This window comes from Solanum dulcamara, chromosome 4 (genome assembly GCF_947179165.1).
Source record: "Solanum dulcamara chromosome 4, daSolDulc1.2, whole genome shotgun sequence".
NCBI lineage: Eukaryota > Viridiplantae > Streptophyta > Magnoliopsida > Solanales > Solanaceae > Solanum > Solanum dulcamara.
In genome coordinates, this window is record NC_077240.1 from 24,996,637 (window position 1) to 25,016,699 (window position 20,063).

The 20,063-nt window shown below is 34.9% G+C and overlaps 1 protein-coding gene and 1 non-coding gene across 2 annotated transcripts; one reads left to right on the forward strand and one right to left on the reverse strand.

The window, feature by feature from the left end:
- Positions 1–8,486: 8,486 nt before the first annotated feature.
- On the reverse strand, positions 8,487–8,559 carry TRNAF-GAA (transfer RNA phenylalanine (anticodon GAA)). Its single transcript has one exon. It is a non-coding gene; the product is annotated as a tRNA-Phe (tRNA).
- Positions 8,560–8,614: 55 nt separating this feature from the next.
- LOC129887082 (autophagy-related protein 8i) lies at positions 8,615–20,026 on the forward strand. Its single transcript, XM_055962037.1, has 5 exons — positions 8,615–8,727; positions 8,822–8,877; positions 10,466–10,518; positions 19,552–19,670; positions 19,770–20,026. Exons 1-5 carry the CDS (start codon positions 8,694–8,696, stop codon positions 19,862–19,864), a joined length of 357 nt encoding a protein of 118 aa, XP_055818012.1. The 5' UTR covers positions 8,615–8,693; the 3' UTR covers positions 19,865–20,026.
- Positions 20,027–20,063: the final 37 nt, after the last annotated feature.

Genomic DNA, 20,063 nt, shown 5'->3' on the forward strand with positions numbered 1-20,063 from the left:
GTCAATTCAACTTTCTTGATCTAATTTTTTTGTCCTCGTTCGAATGTGGTAATTCTTCTTATTTCGCACTACATTTTAGTCAATAAGGAGAAACTAACTTCTTCATCTATTGAGAATTGTTACGTTTTTTCCTTCACATTCACGTGACAATGTGATGAAATTTGTGCACATTATTCATTCATTCTATTGCCGAAGTAAATCATATACGTAAGCACTTCTCAATATATTATGTAACGTAAAAATTCATCATAAATCGACTTATTTCATATCAACCTCATACAATTGTAGCCATTTTTCATGAATTAGAATGAGCAATTTTTTCATGAACTAGAACAAGCACGGGAGTAATTAAAGCTCACACTTTCATGGTTTTGAGCTAAACGATTTGGACGAAATTGAACTTCTAGTGTGATTTCTTTTAACAAAGTTATTAATTTGCACTTTTTCGTATAGTTTCATCATCTGATAAAAGTTAATTTTCATAATATATATGATAATACCAACAAAAAAAAACATGTGATTTTTAAATTGTACACAATATATCACTTAAACGATATGTAAAAAATAGAGAAACTGACATTTGTAGAGTACTATACCACATCAAACTATAGTTCTATGTCAATAATCTTAATATGGATAACTAGGTCAAATGAATATAGATCGCTAAATCTTTTGATGAGGCACCAACTTTTTTAAAAAAATATAAATTATGTTTGAGTATCATTTCCTATAATTGAGTAACGGTCGGATGATTTAATAAATAGATAAATGTAGAAGGAATAAAAAAATAGATTTATGTTGTGAAATATACTAGTTTGACAACAAAAAGAGAAAAATAGTAACAGAAAAATTAATGAAGAGAGACAGAGAGGAAAATCGTGTGTATGTATCTGTGTTCTATCTTTTCTTCTATCTTTCGTGTATTATTTCATTGCCAACATTGACAATTTATAGCCAAAGTGAGAGATGAATTGTAGTGGCAATTGGACCACTATAAGTGTTGCTCATACAAAAGGATTCCACTATTATAAAGTGGACATCCATTATTATAACCTAACACTCCCCCTTGGATGTCCATGTGAAATATGTCTCGTTAAAACCCTACTTGGAAAAACCCAGTGGGAAAAAACCTAATGAAGAAAAAAGAGTACACAGATCTGGTAATACGCCTTGATTGCTGCCTCATTAAAAACCTTACCAAGAAAATCCAGTAGGACAAAACCTTGGTTAAGGAAAAAAGAGTACAGCGCGTATTTTACTCCCCCTGATGAAAGCTTCATTTGATATTTTGGAGACGGCGCATTCCAACTTTATATCTTAATTTCTCAAAAGTTGATGTTGGTAATGCCTTTGTGAATAAATATGCAAGATTATCACTTGAACGAACTTGTTGTACATCAATATCACCATTCTTCTGAAGATCATGTGTGAAGAATAATTTTGGTGAAATATGTTTCGTTCTGTCTCCTTTTATGAAGCCACCTTTCAATTGAGCTATGCATGCGGCATTGTCTTCGAATATAATTGTGGGTACTTTGATATCACTTCCCAGGCCACATCTTTCTTTGATGAACTGCATCATCGATCTCAACCACACACATTCTCTACTTGCTTCATGAATTGCTATTATTTCAGCATGATTTGAAGAAGTAGCAACAATGGACTGCTTTGTAAATCGCCATGATATAGCAGTTCCTCCGTGTGTAAATAGATAGCCTGTTTGAGATTGAGCTTTATGTGGGTCTGATAAATAACCTGCATCTGCATAACCAATAAGGTCTGTGCAACCTTTGTTAGTATAAAACAAACTCATATCAATAGTACCCTTCAGGTATCGCAAAACATGTTTGATACCGTTTCAATGCCTTCGCATTGGGGAAGAACTATACCTTGCTAGCAAATTAATAGAAAATGTTATATCAGGCCTAGTTGCGTTAGCAAGATACATAAGTGCACCAATAGCACTAAGATATGGTACTTCAGGACCAAGAATTTCTTCATCCTCTCTTGGAGGTCGAAACTGATCTTTTTCCACTTCAAGTGATCGAACAACCATTGGAGTACTTAATAAATGTGCTTTGTCCATGTAAAATCTTTTTAAGATTTTCTCAGTGTAGGCAGATTGATGGACAAAAACTATGTCCGCTAAATGTTCAATTTGCAGACCTAGACAAAGTTTTGTCTTTCCAAGGTCTTTCATTTCAAATTCTTTCTTTAGATATTCAATTGCCTTTTGGACCTCTTCAGGGGTTCCAATGAGATTTATGTCATCAACATAAACGGCGAGTATAACAAACTCTGATTCCGTTTTCTTAATTAAAACACATGGACAAATAACATCATTAATATAGCCTTCATTTATTAAGTACTCACTTAGGCGATTATACCACATGCGCCCTGATTGTTTAAGACCATATAATGATCTTTGCAGTTTTATTGAGTATACTTCCCGAGACTTTTTACATGCTTCAGGCAATTTTAATCCTTCTGGAATTTTCATGTAAATTTCATTATCAAGTGAACCATAAAGGTAAGCTGTAACCACATCCATTAGGTATATTTCAAGATTTTTATGTACAGCTAAATTGATGAAATATCGAAATGTTATTCCATCCATAACAGGTGAATATATTTCTTCATAGTTGACTCCGAATCTTTGAGAGAATCCTTTTGCAACAAGGCGTGCCTTATATCTTACAATTTCATTTCTCTCATTTCGTTTTCTAACAAAAACTCATTTATAGCCAACTGGTTTTACACCTTCAGGGGTTTGGACTACAGGTTCAAAAACCTCACGTTTAGCAAGTGAGTCTAATTCTGATTGAATTGCCTTTTGCCATTCTGGCCAATCACATCTACGTCGATATTATTCGACGGATTTAGGCTCAAGACTTTCACTATCTTGCATGAGGTTAAGTGCAACATTATATGCAAAAACATTATCAACCGTGATTTTAGATCGATCTAAATTTATCTCATCACCAGAAGAATTTATTGAAATTTCTTCATTCACTTGAGTGTCGGGTTCACTGATTTCTTCAGGAATATCAAGATTACTCAAATCTTAACCTTCTTCAGGAGGTTCTTTTATAGTATCATCTTTATTATTTCTCACGCTTCTCTTTCTAGGATTTTTATCCTTTGAACCCAACGGTCTACCACGCTTCTAGCGTGTTTGGGATTCAAAAGCTATGATACTTGTAGATGGTCCTTTTGGGATATCAATCTGGATAGGTACATTCATTGCAGGGATATGTGACTTAGTTATCCATTTCAAATCAGTAAATGCATCTGGCATTTGATTTGCTATTTTCTGCAAGTGGATGATCTTCTGGACCTCATGTTCACATGTGCAGGTACGTGGATCAAAATGTGATAGTGATGAAACTTTCCATGCAATTTCTTTTTCTTTTTCGGGTTCCTTTTTCTCTACCCCTAATAGCGGGAAAATTATTTCATCAAACCGACAATCTGCAAATCGAGCAGTGAATAAGTCTCCAGTCAACGGTTCAAGGTATCGAATTATGGAGGGTGAGTCAAACCCAACATATATGCCCAACCTTAGTTGAGGGCCCATTTTTGTACGTTGTGGTGGTGCTACAGGTACGTATACTGCACAACCAAAAATTCTTAGATGGGCTATATTTGGCTCATGTCCAAATACTAATTGCGATGGAGAGTATTTATTATAATGTGTCGGTTTGAGACGTGAAAGTGCTGGTGCATGTAAGATAGCATGACCCCAAACAGTAATTGGCAATTTTATTTTCATTAGTAGGGGTCTTGCTATCAATTGTAGGCGCTTTATAAATGACTCTGCAAGGCCATTTTGAGTATGAACATGAGCAACATGATGTTCAATTTTTATCCCAATTGATAAGCAATAATCATTAAATGCTTCGGATGTAAATTCTCCAGCATTATCAAGGCGAATGGCCTTAATTGGATAATCTGGGAATTGTGCTCTCAATCTAATTATTTGTGCTAACAACTTCGCAAATGCCAGGTTGCGAGATGATAACAGGCACACATGAGACCATCTAGATGATGCATCTATTAGGACCATAAAATATCAAAATAATCCACTAGGTGGATGAATAGGTCCGCATATATCTTCATGTATACGCTCTAAAAAACTAGGAGATTCGATGCCAACCTTCAGGGTCGATGGTCTAGCAATTAATTTGCCTTGATAACAAGCAGCACATAAAAATTCATTATTTGTAAGAATCTTCTAGTTCTTTAACGGATGTCTAGTTGAATTTTCAAGAATTCGTCTCATCATTATTGATCTAGGATGACCTATTCGATTATGCCATAGCACAAATGTATATGGATCGGTAAACTTCTGGTTTACGATCATATGTGCTTCAATTGCACTAATTTTTGCATAATATAAGTCAGATGATAGAGTTGGTAATTTTTCCAAAATATATTTCTGGCCTGAGACACTCTTGGTTATACCAAGATATTCAATATTCATTTCATTTAGTGTCTCAACATGATATCCATTTCTGCGAATATCTTTAAAACTTAACAAGTTTCTTAGGGATTTAGAAGAAAATAGTGCATCTTCTATAACAATTTTTGTCCCCTTAGGCAGAATTATAGTAGCTCTTCCGGAGCCTTCTATCATTTTTGAATTACCAGAAATTGTAGTAACATTAGCTTTTCTTTTAAGTAAATTGGAAAGATATTTCTCGTCTTTAAAAATAGCATGAGTTGTTCCACTATCAATTACACAAATATCCTCTTGATTTATCATTGATCCAAACAAGATTTGAGGCATTTCCATATTTTCTTCAATAAGAAATAAAATAAGTATTAACACATGGTATATTACACAAATTTTATTTATTTACATTGACTAGGAAAATACAAACATCATATTTAATACAGATAAAAAGAAAAATATTTACATATTATTAGTCTTGTCAATATTCATATTTTCGTCTGAAAAAATAAAAAAATCAGCTATATCCAAATGCATGGGCTCAATATTATCTTCAGAGATAAAATTTGTCTCTGGATTATTTTCTGTCCTTTTCAGAGATGCCTGATATAGCTGAACAAGGCGCTTTGATGACCGGCAAATTCGCGACCAGTGTCCCACACCTCTACATCTATGACATATTATTTCAGAATTATTCTTCGGTAAAGCTTCTGGCTTTTTACCCTATCTTTTATATTGCTGGTTATTTCTCGATGCCAGCCGAGCATCATGATTAAAATTTCTTCTTTGACCACGACTGGGCCATGGCCTCTTTCTCGTTGGTTATAATTTGCCTGATTTACTTCAGGGAGTGACAAAGAACCAACTGACCGACTATCATAATTTTTCATTAATAGTTCATTATGTCTTTCAGTAATAAGAAGGTGAGAAAGTAATTCAGAATATTTTTTAAATTCTTTTTCGCGATATTGCTGCTGCAGGAGCATATTCGCGGGTGGAAATGTGGAGTATGTCTTTTCAAGTTTATCTTGCTCAGTGATCTCTTCTCCGCATAAATTTAACTGAGCTATAATTCTAAATAGAGCAGAATTATATTCAGTTATATTTTTTAAATCTATTAATCTCAGATTTAGCCAATTATGACGAGCTTGTGGAAGCATGACCAACTTCAGGTGGTCATATCTTTCTTTTAAATTTTTCCATAATTTAAGGGGGTCTTTTAATATAAGATATTGTAATTTTAGCCCCTCGTCAAGATGGTGACGGAGAAATATCATGGCTTTAGCACGGTCTTGATTGGATCTCATATTGTCATCTTTAATGGTGTCTGTCAGACCCATTGATTCTAAATGAATTTCGGCATCAAGTGCCCATGATGAGTAGCCTTTTCCAGAGATATCAAGAGCAGTAAATTCAATTTTTGAAATATTTGCCATTTTATGAAAATAAAATTAAATAAAACTCTTACCGCTTTTTGTTACCTTGAAAAATTAGCCGGAGCCTCGTGCTGATAACGTGTTGTGAAATATACTAGTTTGACAATAAAAAGAGAAAAATAGTAACAGAAAAATTAATGAAGAGAGACAGAGAGGAAAATCGTGTGTATGTATCTGTGTTCTATCTTTTCTTCTATCTTTCGTGTATTATTTCATTGCCAACATTGGCAATTTATAGCCAAAGTGAGAGATGAATTGTAGTGGCAATTGGACCACTATAAGTGTTGCTCATACAAAAGGATTCCACTATTATAAAATGGACATCTATTATTATAACCTAACAATTTAGATGTTTTTGAGTCAAGAGATTTTTCTCCCTAATAGCATTTCAGTGCTTGTTGCACCTTACAATATAAATGAGTTCTAATCATTTCTTCTTTGAAACATACCGAATGGGTAATACAAAGTTAGTTGCACGATGTGCTTGGTATGATAAAAAATATATATATTTTTTCAGAAAATAATTCAATTTGATAAATAAATTAAAATATTATTTTAAATTTTTTTATATATAATGTATTCAAACATTATGAAGATAGGAATGGAGAGATGACACTAGAGGGGAAAAGGAACGGGGTGGGGATGCGGTGCAGGGGTGATGATTGGTGTGGAAAGGAGACAATTGACGTGTAATATCAGAAACTTGTTTTTCTAATATCTTAAAATCATTTTTTTAATTTAAAATAATATATTTTTCTTTAAAATATTATAACCAGCTAACATAAACAAATAAAAAGATCATTATTCATACAAAGAGTTTAAAACGCACTAGGCTCCAATTCGGTGTTTCATTTTTGTGTTTTTTTATTTTATTTATTATTCTCTATATGAAGTTGAATAAGAGTTATACATTCAAAAGCAAAAGCGAGGTTACAAACATGATATGTTTGGTATAATAAAAAATATTTTTTTTCCTCTAGGAAATAAGTCAAGAAATAAATAAAGGACAAAGGAGGGAAAGGGGGTCAGTGTGGGGATGCAGTGAAGAGGTGGTGATTGGTGTGGAAAGGAGACAATCGATGTGTAATGTCTAAAGCTTGTTTTTCTAATATCTTAACGTCAATTTTTCATTTTAAAATAACATATTTTCATTAAAAATAAAAAGATCATCCATACAAAAAGTTCAAAGTGCACTAGACTTCAATTCACTGTTCATTTTTGTTTTTCCATTATTATTCTCTATCTGAAGTTGAACAAGAATTACACATCCAGAAGCAAAAGCAAGATTACAAATTAGAGAAAATGATCAAAATGGTCTTTAATGTATGGAGTTTGGATTATTTTGATGTTTCATATATACCAGTTAATTAAAATAGTCCTCAATGCATGTAATATGTGATCATGTGAATATCAAACCCTAACTCTGTTAAAAAAAAAGTAATGGTTTCCTCCTTTCCTCTGTCATCTCATAGCCTTGTCCGCATCTCTCTTTGCTTCATCATCAATTCAAATTAAATTGCTATGTGATAAAAGCTCAAAACATAATTGCAAGTGTGTGTGTAGTTTGAAGAAGAAAATAAAAGAGTTGGTTCTTTGTTTGGACAAAAAACAGAGGATGGAGATTTATGATCAATAAATTCAAAATTGATAGGGAGAGGAGAATTAAAATTCATTTTCTACTTCTAATAAATTTTATGTTCTTGTTTTTTATTTACTGGAGAATTTTCCCGACTTGCATACTTGTTCGTCTTCTTCATCATAGTTGTGAGAATGACGACAGAGAGACTTAGTCCTTCATCATTATCTTCTGACACTCTGTTTTCGTCACCATGGCGATCGTCCCTGTCGCCAACGATGACGACTCCTTGTGTGAGGTGTAACTTCGATCCCAATGAGCCGAGCGATTGTCTATACATGTTGGCCGGGTTCTGGAGATTCGAGAATGAGAGAGAAACGATGATTCAGAAAGAGTTAGGGTTTATGACATATTTCTCCTTCGAATATGTTTTGAGCTTTATTCATGGCAGCTTGATTTGAATTGATGATGAAGCAGAGAGTGAGGGAGGCGGAGGAAGCAGGGAGATAAGAAAGGAAAGGAGGAAACCGTTACTTTTTTTAACAGAGTCAGATTTAGGACACCAAAATGATCACATATTGCATGTATCAAAGACTATTTCAATTAAGTGTATATGAAGAATCAAAATAATCCAAATTTCATATATTAAGGATTATTTTGATCATTTTGTCTTGCAAATTATATCAAAAAGTTACTTATTAATCAACGACAACAATAAAATATTGAATAAAATTTTATAAATAAGATTTGAATGTAGACAAATCTTATTTTTATTTTATAGAAGTAGAGAGATTTATTTTTGAGAGATTCTTAGCTCAGACAACATATTTCAACAATATAAAAAAAATAAAACAAAACAAATAATAAAAAAACTTTACATAACATTTTATAAAAAGTAACATGTAACAACAACAAATAAATTTACTAAGTAATAATTAATTTATTTTATCAAAGTTTGACAAAACGAAAAACTGTAAAAATCAATCTCATGTGAAATCTGTCAAATGTAATGATCAAAAAATGCGGTGAACGTGGATCGAACACGTGACCTTCAGATCTTCAGTCTGACGCTCTCCCAACTGAGCTATCCCCGCATGTTGATTTATTCAGCCTTAGAAATTAATATATTATCTATTATAATAATTGAGAATAGTTTTTTCACGTCTCCTCCTTATCTTTAAAGACGGAAATCATCCATGGTCGGCAGGCACGATCGTGAAGCAAAGAGATGGGAAAGACCTTCAAAGATGAATTTTCATATGGTAATATTGTCCGATCCTCTATCAAAATCGCCATTTTCTTTAATTTCCTTCTGATGAACTGATTATTCATACAATTTCGTTGATTAAACTGCAGATGAAAGACTCGCAGAATCACAGGATATAATCGCCAAATATCCTGATCGAGTGCCGGTATGTTATGTATTTTTTGAAATTTGTTAGATGATCATTGCAATTAAGTTAAGCACTAGTTAGCTGGATGGATTTGTTATGGTTTAATAGATGATTACTGGTTTTAAAGTTGAAACTCTATTTAAAGGCACATGAAGACGTAAAGTTAGTTCTTTTCTCAAAAATTATACTAGTATATTGGTATTTTAGTAGTCTCTAAAATTTAAGCTCCTGGTTTGATTTAATTTGCTTCTTTGTAACAATTAGCTTTCCTATCTCAATTGATTCAAATAGCTCCTTAGCCTAATCAACACTATCTCCAACTTTTAGCCCTTAAGTTTCTCCAAAGCTTTAAATTTTACTCATAATATGATTTTTGTATCAAATGCATTAGTGTTGATATATATCACTTTTGAAGGGCACGACATGTTCCTTCACCTCGGTAGTACCTACCTACTCTGAAATAATCCTTTAGTATCTCTTGTGGTTTCATAGCTTGCATGATTTTGCTATCATTGTAGCAAATTCTTAGTCAAGGAAGTTTACTCATCGTATTCTTTGGAACAGTTCTCATTAGTAGTTGACGCTTGTCAGGGGCTCTTACCACCTAGTATCCTTCCTTCACAAGTAGACTGTGAAATTGTTGATCAGCTTCGACATTTTATCCAAAGCAAAATGTAACTGATTTGTTCCAACCATTAAGAGGAGATTATGTCTACTTGAATTTTGAGGACAACCCTGATGCTTGATCTTGTGGTTCTTACTACTTCCTCTTTCACAAAATTGGACAAATATTGGATAGGATAATTCCCTTAAAGTTCAAAGGAATGAGGAAGGTTAAAGAGATCTAATGCCAAATAAAATTGTAGAGTGAATGAAGATAGAACACAGAGAGGTTGGATGCTGAATACAAAATTTCAGAAATTTAAGGCTTTCTAGAATTTCTACGAGTGAAATCTTGGATGATGAAGGACGGACTTGATCCCATCAACCAAAAGGTAAAGGAAGACTTGCGAGAGAACTAAAGGGAGAAGATGATTAAGATATTGACACGGAAATGAATTATTACCTTATATGGAAGTTCACAATATTTCGTTTATCAGTAATCCTATGTAAGATGGGTGTCTCCGTGATTATGAGGTATTCTGGGCTTAGCATATAGGTTTTGGGTCTTGGTATAGTTACTTCTATGTAAGTAACTCCCCCCTCGGATGCTTTTTTTTTAAAGTTTGACGTGTCCCAAAAGTTGAATATGTTTAGATGTAGTCCATGTTAACATCCCGAATCAAGGGTTAAAATCCCATCTTATCAAACATTAGGAATTTGAGCTATAGTTACCTGTTGGTCACAACTTGTGTTGATTAATGAACACTCTGAAGTTTGATTGCAATGGTTTGCTTAAAAATAAACCTTTTGAGAATGTTGTTTACACTTTGCTATTACTTTTCCTATCCTTTAGCATTTGGATGTTTGTTTTTCAGAAAGAAACATATTAACAACAAATAGTTCCGACTTACCATCATGTTTCACCCTTTGGTTGTTATTGGATGGTCCTCCATGCATAGTGCATACTTATCGTCATCTCATGCATTTAATTATGTTTTTGCAGGTGGTGGCTGAAAGATATTCAAAAACTGACCTCCCTGAGATGGAAAAGAAAAAGTAAGCAACTATCATCTTGGTATCACGTTTCCTGCCAAAGTCTAAAGTGATGTGCTTTCTTGTATTACTCATAAATGTGATGTTTCTGAATCTCCTCTTGAATTTGCACCCAAAGAAATACCTAATGCTTATAGACGTCAGATTCAACAAATGTGAATCTCTCTCAGTTCCCTAGGTCTGGATGCACTTAGTATTTCATATCAAAATTCAATTTAACTGTAAATTTGGAAGAGGAAAATATCTTTTTTATAAGCAGAGGATAGTTAAAAGAACTAGTCTTTAGGCATGCGTGTGTACCCAGTATGAGTACAAAATTTTAAAATTACATAAATACTATTGCTAAAAATTGTGTTTGAGTTGTAAAATAAAAATTGAAGAAAAGAAGTATTGGTTCTGGTATATATTCTATTTAGCTAACTCAGTAAAGAAAGAAACTGTCCTAGAAAAATTCTCGTAATGCCTATTATGATTTGGATATACGGGTTATGTCGTTGCTTTAGATAGAATAGTGCAACATATTGACTTGTATTCACATCATTCACAACTTTACTTATGTCGCAAGCTTGTATAGTTCTAAGAGAGTGGAACAATATTTTCTCTTTTACTGTTTCACAACTTGCAAAATGCATTTTGTGGGATGGTTGCGAAGAGTTGGTGATTCGTTCTTGAAGAGAGATAAAATAAAAGGAAACTTAATATATAGTTGTTATGAATGACTATCTTTATAGTGATATACATGTTTATGGCAATCTTAAAAGATTAATGTTTAAAAATATGAAGATTTTAGATGCATGCACCATAATTTTTTTAAATGAAAATTCTTTTAACTTTCAAGACAAAATTTTTAATTTACATATTTGTACGTAAATATTTAAGAAATAAATTTAGCTTTAAAAGGATAATAGTCATATCAGTTCTAATAAATGGCTGTAATATTTCTTAACTGTAGTTCTTTTAAAGTGCCTTATTAAGAGAGGGATATACGAACAGTGGCGGAGCCAGGATTTTCGTTTAGGATGTTCATACTTTAGGACAAGGTTAAAACAAACATGTCAAATGTACCAAAATGTCTTTTAATCTTATGGTCTTAGAGTGTTCATACTTTAGGACAAAACGGACAATTTTTTTAAAATAAAACGCCCCTGTCAAGGCTTGAACCCAAGCCTTCAGGGCAAATTTGCAGACCCTTAACCACTGGAATATCTTTCTTTGTTATGTAAAGGGCGTTCAGCAATCGATATATATCCGACAATATCAATATTTACATATATACTCGCAAAAAATTTTCGACTAGGGTTGTTCATCTGACCACCCTTAACTAGGTGTAGCTCCTCCCCTGTATACAAACTAGGAAATCAGCTACTTGGGACAAAATACATAGAGGCATATGACCGAGTAAATCAGCTACTTGAGACAAAATACATAAAGTGATACATAATACAATGACATTTAAGTTACCTTGTTGAATATACAATAGTATTAAGTAGATAATACCTAAAATACACCTTGAACTACCTACACAGATTTTATCTTCAACTCAAATTGTATTCTCTTCACAAAATAAATCTTTCCTTAAATAAGTTGTAATTGCTTTAATTACTACAACTCTTCAGCCTAATAATTGTAGGAATGAATTAAAAGGCTTAGTGTTGACGAATGAGTCACAAGTTACTTGCTAGATGGCGACGTTATGCATAGCACTGGAAAAACTAAAAACTATATTGCAAAACGTAAGACAAGAAGGAGAATATTAGATAAACTATTAAGATGGAAAAGTTACAATCATGCCAATATTCAATCAAGATCAAAAACACAACTGGCAGGATAGGTTGAGTTGTGCTTATGCCTTACGTGCCTCCATTCCATTTTTAGTAAAATGGAGACGTAATTCCTCCCCACGCCTTTTTTTTCTTTCAGCTCACGCCATATGATACACAAATTTTAGTACATAAATATTTTCCATGGGAACTTATTATGTGATTACCTTGGGAATCTGAATAGGATAGATGGAAGTAAATCCAACTAATTCGATTTTACAAAAAATGATCGGAAATATGGAAGAAAATATTTGCATTAGTTTCACATCTATAAATAATCAATTGATGCATTGTCGGGGAAGACTGGAAGTAAGTAAACTCTTCGTACCAGAAAATTATTTGACGAAACACAAACCAAAAATGGACGTATAGGCTCCTCTGATCAATCCTTGTATCAGACTATTAAACCCTCAATTGCACAGGTTCTTCTAGTATGATACAAGGCGACTGAGTGTCCAAAGGCACCACATATTCGAGAGCTTGCTATATATGTTCCTTATTGGCAAGTGGTCTGTTAGGTACTGACAATTGTTATCTTCTACAAACAAGGGGAGGATTGGTCGATAGCAATCTCCATCTATTTATAAAACAATATGTTTATATAGCAAACATAACTACTCAACTTGCCATCTGTAATGTTACCAAAGCAAACATTCAATGGATTACGTGGAATACAAAAAGTATTAAACCTTTCCATGAATCCAAATAGGTTATTCAAATTAAATTAATAGTAGAGAAGACTTAGCAACAGTACCAAACATTAATATTTCATTATGATGCGCATGCATTGTAATGTTTTTGTATGTTGAGGTTGAAGGAGTTATGCATGATGAAGGGGTATTAATGTCCGTCAACATTTTAAGGGCACTTTAGTCTATCCACATTTGAGTTTGTGGCTACCCACTTATAATATAATATGTTGCTTAGACTCTCTTTTCTTTGTTTTCTCTTTTGCTTTTCCTTTTTTGGTTTTTTGTCTCCAAATGATAAAATATCTCTTAAAGAGTAGATCTTAATTCTCACATTTATTCTCTACTTTCTTCTTGAGGAAGAATTCTCCTAACTGAGCTTAAGTTTCGATCTTGTTGAACTGCTAGTTGGACACGTGCACAGTTGTGTTTTCACATAGATTCTTAAGGAAAAGATCCCTGAATGTCTCACATTAGTTAAAAGAGATTTTTATTGCTGTAATTAAACTATGTTCCTCTAATTGTCCTAGCTTTTTGTGGTTAGTCCAATCATGTATGGCTTAAATTCTTTTTCTTTTTGTTATGAAAATTGGACTGTTTAATGGACAGAGAATTAAAAAAATGCAGCAATTCTCTCTTGGTTGTTAAACTTAACTTGGATTTCAAAATATCTCTTTTGATAGCATACCTGATTTTTTGATCCAAAAAAATAAATCTCTTTTGATTGTTTTTTTATTTTTTATATCAGTCACATTCTTGTTGTGGCTTTTCTTTGTGTCTTGTTTAAACTAAATATGCTTCTTTACTTTAACGGAAAACTTTGATTTGTCTCTTGATGTGTATTTAGTTCAAGTTCTGGTTAGGTTCATTCCCTTCAGTATTTTGTTTTTCCTTTTACAACATCTTGCTTTTAGTTCGAAGATATTCTTTTAGTACCTTATTATTCCATCACGAAAATGTTGTCAATTTTTTTTTCTAGAAAATTTGAAAATATAGCGAACCTTGCCTTAATTTTTTGGCAAGTGTTGGTTTATATCTTGAAATGAGGAAACTTTACAACTTGTAGTAATATTTGTGCTACAACAACAAACAACAAATACCCCACCTCAATCCTAGGCAAGTTGAGAGTAGTAATATTCATTCAATTCTCAAGGAAAAAGTGCAATTTTATATTATTCAGTTTCCAAAATATTCAAATTTTACTTATAAACGGTAAATTAAGGGATGCCCGTTGAAACTCGAAAAATTGTCAGTTTGTCCCTCATGAAGCAAAATATGATTATTGAATAGGGATGGCTAGCATTCCTGAAAGCTTATTTTAACCAGATTACTACCTAACATTGACTGAAGGCTCGTTCAATTAATTGTTCTTTCTTCTTTGACTCCTCCAATCTTTCCCCTTTACCAATTTTTCTTCTTTCCTTTGGGTTGATAAGTAGCAAGCTGGCACTGAAATAGTGCTGGACAGTACAAATTGGTTGTTTTCCTGATTAGAAATCTATTCTTGGATCAAACTAATGAAATCTATGATAGTATCCTCTTCGTAAGCATTTTGTAGATTACACCTGAAAGCTAGCAAGCTAAGAAATCTATCTTTCATAATGCAAACATATGGAGCTTTTCCGCAAAAGTATGATGGTTCCTTTCCCTCACTCCACCCAACAAATACGTGGTGGAATGGTTCTCCAAATTTTCGATACATCCTTTTTCATCTTGCAATCCTCCAGCTCCAAAAAAATTTCTTTGACAGCCTGTGATTTTACCATGTTCACCCAAAAATGTAGGAACAAAATTCAACAGTTGTCACAACCCACTAATGCAGAAAGAATGATTGTCATTTTCAATGTCCTTCCTATGTGCATCATCTACTACAAATCTGTGTTCCTTTTCTCTGTATGCATTCTTGAATAAGACAGCTTCATTAACTATAAGCCAACTGTAGAATGCAACCTTATTGGGAACTCCAGTTTCCCAGATTAGGAATCTGAATTCTCTCTTATAGATATTCTTTACCTGTTGGTACCCCCTAATAACATTTCTTTAATTTACAGGGAGCTCGAGTTTCCCAACTAATAGGTTTCATAGCGAAACTTCATAGTAAATATACCATTTCCTTAAAATGTCGTTATAAAAGAATCTGGAGCATGTACAATGTCTAGACATTTTCCAGGCTAGTGACACCAAAAGAGAGAATTCCAAAGGAGCTTAAAAACCTGGAACCACGCAGCAATTTCATTAGTTTTGGAACAAGAAGCAGAGGGGGATGTTCCGTGAAGAATCTTAATGAAGGTTAACAAAGTGTCATGGAATGTGAGAGGCCTCAATGATCCTAGGAAAAGGCTATTGGTTAAGAACATGGTACATAAATGGAGAGAAGATGTATACTGTCTTCAAAAATCTAAATTAAGAGGTGACATAAGGGAGACAATCAAAGAGACATGGGCCAACAGGAGAGTGAAATTCACACAGTATGAAGCCAAAGGCACTAAAGTAGGCATTATCATTCTATGGGACAGCTGTATATGGGAAGGAGAAGTCTGTGAGATAGGGGCTTATTGTATTACTGTTAGATTCCTGGGCAAAACTCAGGATTTTAGCTGGCACTTATCAGGCGTTTATGCCCCAAACAACAGAGAGGAAAGGGAAGAGGTATGGTGGGAGCTGGGAGCAGTAAGGAGCCTATTTGACGGCCCTTGGGTGATCGCTGGGGAATTAAATGTTGTAAGATTCCCTTCCGAGAAGAAGAATTGCATCAGAACCACTAAAGCCATGGAAGATTTCTCAGACTTTATTGAGGATATGGAACTAGAAGATCCACCTCTTATAGGGGGCAGTTTTACATGGAGAAAAGGAGACAACCATGACACAGCAGCAAGACTGGATAGGTTCCTATTCTCTGAAGAATGGGAAGTATCCTTCAAGAAAATCAAGCAAACTACCATGCCTAGAGTCACGTCTGATCACAATCCGCTGCTACTAGAATGTGGAAATTGGGAGAGGTCATCGTCCTATTTTAAATTCGAAAATTGGTGGTTGCAAACTGAGAATTTTAATGAGAGGGTTAAGGGGTGGTGGGATTCTGAATTTTTTATAGGAAGACCAGACTACATTCTAGCTTGCAAGTTGAAAGCTCTCAAAGTGAAGTTGAACGAATGGAGCAGAACTATTCAAGGCAACCTAGGTCTACAGAAACAAAACATTTTAAATCAGCTACATGATTTAGGTGTGATCCAGACTCATAGATGCTTGTCTGATGATGAGTCATTTCTGAGAGTTGTTCTGACAGTAGAGTTTGGGGAGGTGGCAAAAAAGGAGGAAGTGATGTGGAGGTAAAGATCCAGGACTATATGGTTGAAAGAGGGGGATAAAAATACAAAATTCTTCCACAGAACCGCTAATTGCCACAAGCGATACAACAACATTGATAGTCTTTTGATCAATGGGAAGAATGTATTTGCCAGCAATGATCAGGGAGGAGATCATAGGTTTCTACCAAAACCTTTACAAAGAGAATGAACACTGGAGACCTCAGTTCAGCCCCAGAGAACAAGCTATGTTGAATGAAGAAGATAATTTAATGCTGCAAAGTCAGTTTGGAGAGCAGAAGATCAAAGAATGTGTGGTTGCTTGCATAGTGTTGGAAGGTGGTGAAGACAGATGTGATAGCAGCCATCCAGAACTTCCATAGTCAAGGCTACTTTGAAAAAGCTTAAATGCTACTTTCATAGCTTTGATCCCTAAAAAAATGGGTGCATCACAATTGAAGGATTTCAGGCCCATTAGCCTGATTGGCAGTGTCTATAAGATCATATCCAAGATACTAACAAAAAGACTTAAGAAAGTGATGTCCAAGCTGGTGGATAGACACCAATTGGCTTTCATTAAGGGTAGGCAGATCATGGATGCCATACTTATTGCTAATGAATGTGTGGATGTGAGGAAACTAAACAAAATCCCTGGGATCCTATGTAAGTTGGATATAGAAAACGCATATGATCACCTCAATGGGAACTTTCTGTGGAATACACTTGTGAGGTTAGGTTTTGGAAATAGGTGGATAAACTGGTTAAAATATTGTGTGAGTATAGTAAAATTCTCAGTATTAATTAATGGCACCCCCTTTGGTTTCTTCCATTCTGAAAGAGGACTAAGGCAGGGGAATCCCTTTCCCCTTTCCTCTTTATACTGGCTATGGGAGGATTGAGTGATATGTTGAAAACAGCAAAGTCAAATATCAGGATCAAGGGGTGCTGGATGAATGATAGTGATATTATGGGCTTAAATACTTCCCATTTGCAGTATGTTGATGACACCTTAGTGTTCTTAGGTGTAGAGAAAGAGCAACTGAAGTATATGAGGGTCATTCTTATTCTGTTTGAAGCTGTTTCTGGTTTGCACATAAACTGGGGCAAAAGTTGTCTACCCAGTGAATGAAGTTCCAGACATCCACAGTCTGGCTGGTATTCTAGGAGGTAAAGTGGGAGAACTACCTACTACCTACCTAGGGATGCCTCTGGGAGCAGAGAGTAAATCAAAGAACATATGGAATGCAGTGGTGGAAAGTGTGAAAAAAAGCTGGTAAATTGGAGAAGACAATACCTATCTCTCGGTGGAAGATTGATTCTAATCAATAGTGTGCTTGATGCTACGCCAATGTACATGATGTCTTTATTTCCTTTGCCAGGGAGTGTCTTAGAGAAGTTAGACTACATCTGGAGGAACTTTTTATGGCAAGGAAATGGAGAGGGGGAAAAGAAGTATCACTTGGTGAAATGGGATGCTGTGACCAACAATAAAAAAGAAGGGGGAATGGGCATAAAGAACCTCAACGTACAGAATCAGAGTCTTCTATTGAAGTGGCTATGGAGGTTTCTCTCAGGGGAACAAGGTTTTTGGAAAGATGCTATAGCTTCTAGATACACAATGGAAGACATGGATCACTAAAGAAGTTAGAAGCCCTTATGGGGTAAGTCTATGGAGAACAATCAGGAATCAGTGGCCTAAAATGTGGAGAAACTCAAGAATTGTAATAGAAAATGCAAGGACATCATTCTGGAATGATGTGTGGGTTGGTCAATACCCCTTAAAACAGGTTTATCCTGTGATCTACAATCTGAACCAACAGAAGGAGGCAACAGTAGCTAATGTCAGGGACAACCAAGGATGGAACCTCTCTTTCAGGAGAATGCTGAATGACTGGGAGATTGACAACCTAACAGATTTCTACAATTCTGTGGAGCAGGCCAATAACCTTCACTTTAGTGAGAATAATGAAGATAATCTACACTGGTTGAGGGCCAATAATGGGAAGTTCACATTAAAATCAGCCTACAGACACCTTGACAGGCCAGCTGTAATGCTCTTACCATGGCCTTAGAAGATGATATGGAAAGTTAGAGTACCCCACAAGGTGGCTTGTTTCACCTGGTTGGTAGCCAGGCAAGCAGTACTAACCCAGGACAATCTAATGAAAAGGGGAAGGCAATTATGTTCCAGGTGTTTTTTTTGTGAAAGAGAAATAGAGACAACCAACCATCTCTTCATCCATTGTAGAGTGACAGAGAAACTGTGGCAGGTATTCTTTAACTTGAGGGGTCTCAGTTGGTCCTTGCCAAGGCATACCTCAGAAGCTCTAACATGCTGGAATAGAGAGGGAAATATGTCAGGCCACAGAGAGATGGAAGATTGTCCATCTGGTGTAAGGAAAGGAATCAAAGGTCTTTTGAAAACAAGAGCATCCGTTTCCAAAGTTTGAAGTTGAATTGTCTTATAACCTTTTATTTTTGGTGTAACTATGTCCTCCCCAAAAGGTGGAGGATATTACTCACTTTCTAGATAGTTTAGGAGGAACATAATTGATAGATATCTTTATCTTTGGTTTTGCTTACTGTAAACTCCTGATGTAATTACTACTAAAATACACTATAGGTGTATTTTGTCTATAAAATGTTAACTTTCTCAAAAAACTGGGTCATCCTCTCGCTCTCTCAGTCATAGAAGCGCCTTCTGAAGCTTGCTTCCCGTCCAATCTGTAATGGGGCATGCTTTCACTCTCCCAATCGTAGCAGCACCTTCTGAAGCTTGCTTCACACACACTCTGCCATCTACCTTGAGCTATGGTAACAAACTGTGTAACACACCTGAACAAGTCTAGGAACTTTTCTAGTGGAGAATGTATTGTCCAGGCATCCTGCATAAAAATGATTCTTCTACCAAACCCTACTTTAAATAGCATTTTAGGGCTTCACATTTATACGTTGTGCAATGAAAGCTTTTGCCTTGTATTTACCTCTTCTCTGTTGGTCCTGTTTTGGAATCTGATTTTAGTTTCTTGGAGGAGTTGTAGTCTGATTCAATGTTGTACATATGAGCAAAGAGAGATTGGAAAACCAACTGGTCCCCCCACCCCTCAAAAAAGAACTCTTGTACCATCATGTAGTCCTATTATGGTCCTCCTCGTATAATAGTGTCCCATAATGTTCCTCTTCTATTTTCTTTTTAATTCTTCTTTTCTTTCTTGGCCACAGATATCTGGTACCCCGTGATATGTCTGTTGGACAATTTATCCACATTCTGAGTGGCAGGCTGCATCTGGCTCCTGGAAAAGCTCTCTTCGTGTTTGTGAATAACACCTTGCCTCAAACAAGTAATCCTTAGTTTGTTCTCAAAATTCACCTGTTGTAATGACATAACAAGAATTATTTTCTCAAATCACTGATCTCATATGGATTTTCTTTTACTGCAGCAAGCTTGATTGAGACCGTGTATGTATCTTCCAAGGATAAAGATGGGTTCCTCTACATGTGCTACAGCAGTGAGAAAACCTTCGGTCACTCTTAGAAATTGTACATTGTAAACTGAAATATTTATATGGTATCTGTATTGCATGTCTGGCATGCATGGTTGTTCATCGTGTAAATCCTTCCACTGAAATATGTCTATATTGTCAACTGAATACATGAAGGAAATTCAAATGTTAAATCTATTGGATTTCAGACTTGACGTTGTGACTGTTGAGTGACAAGTTATAGTAAAATGG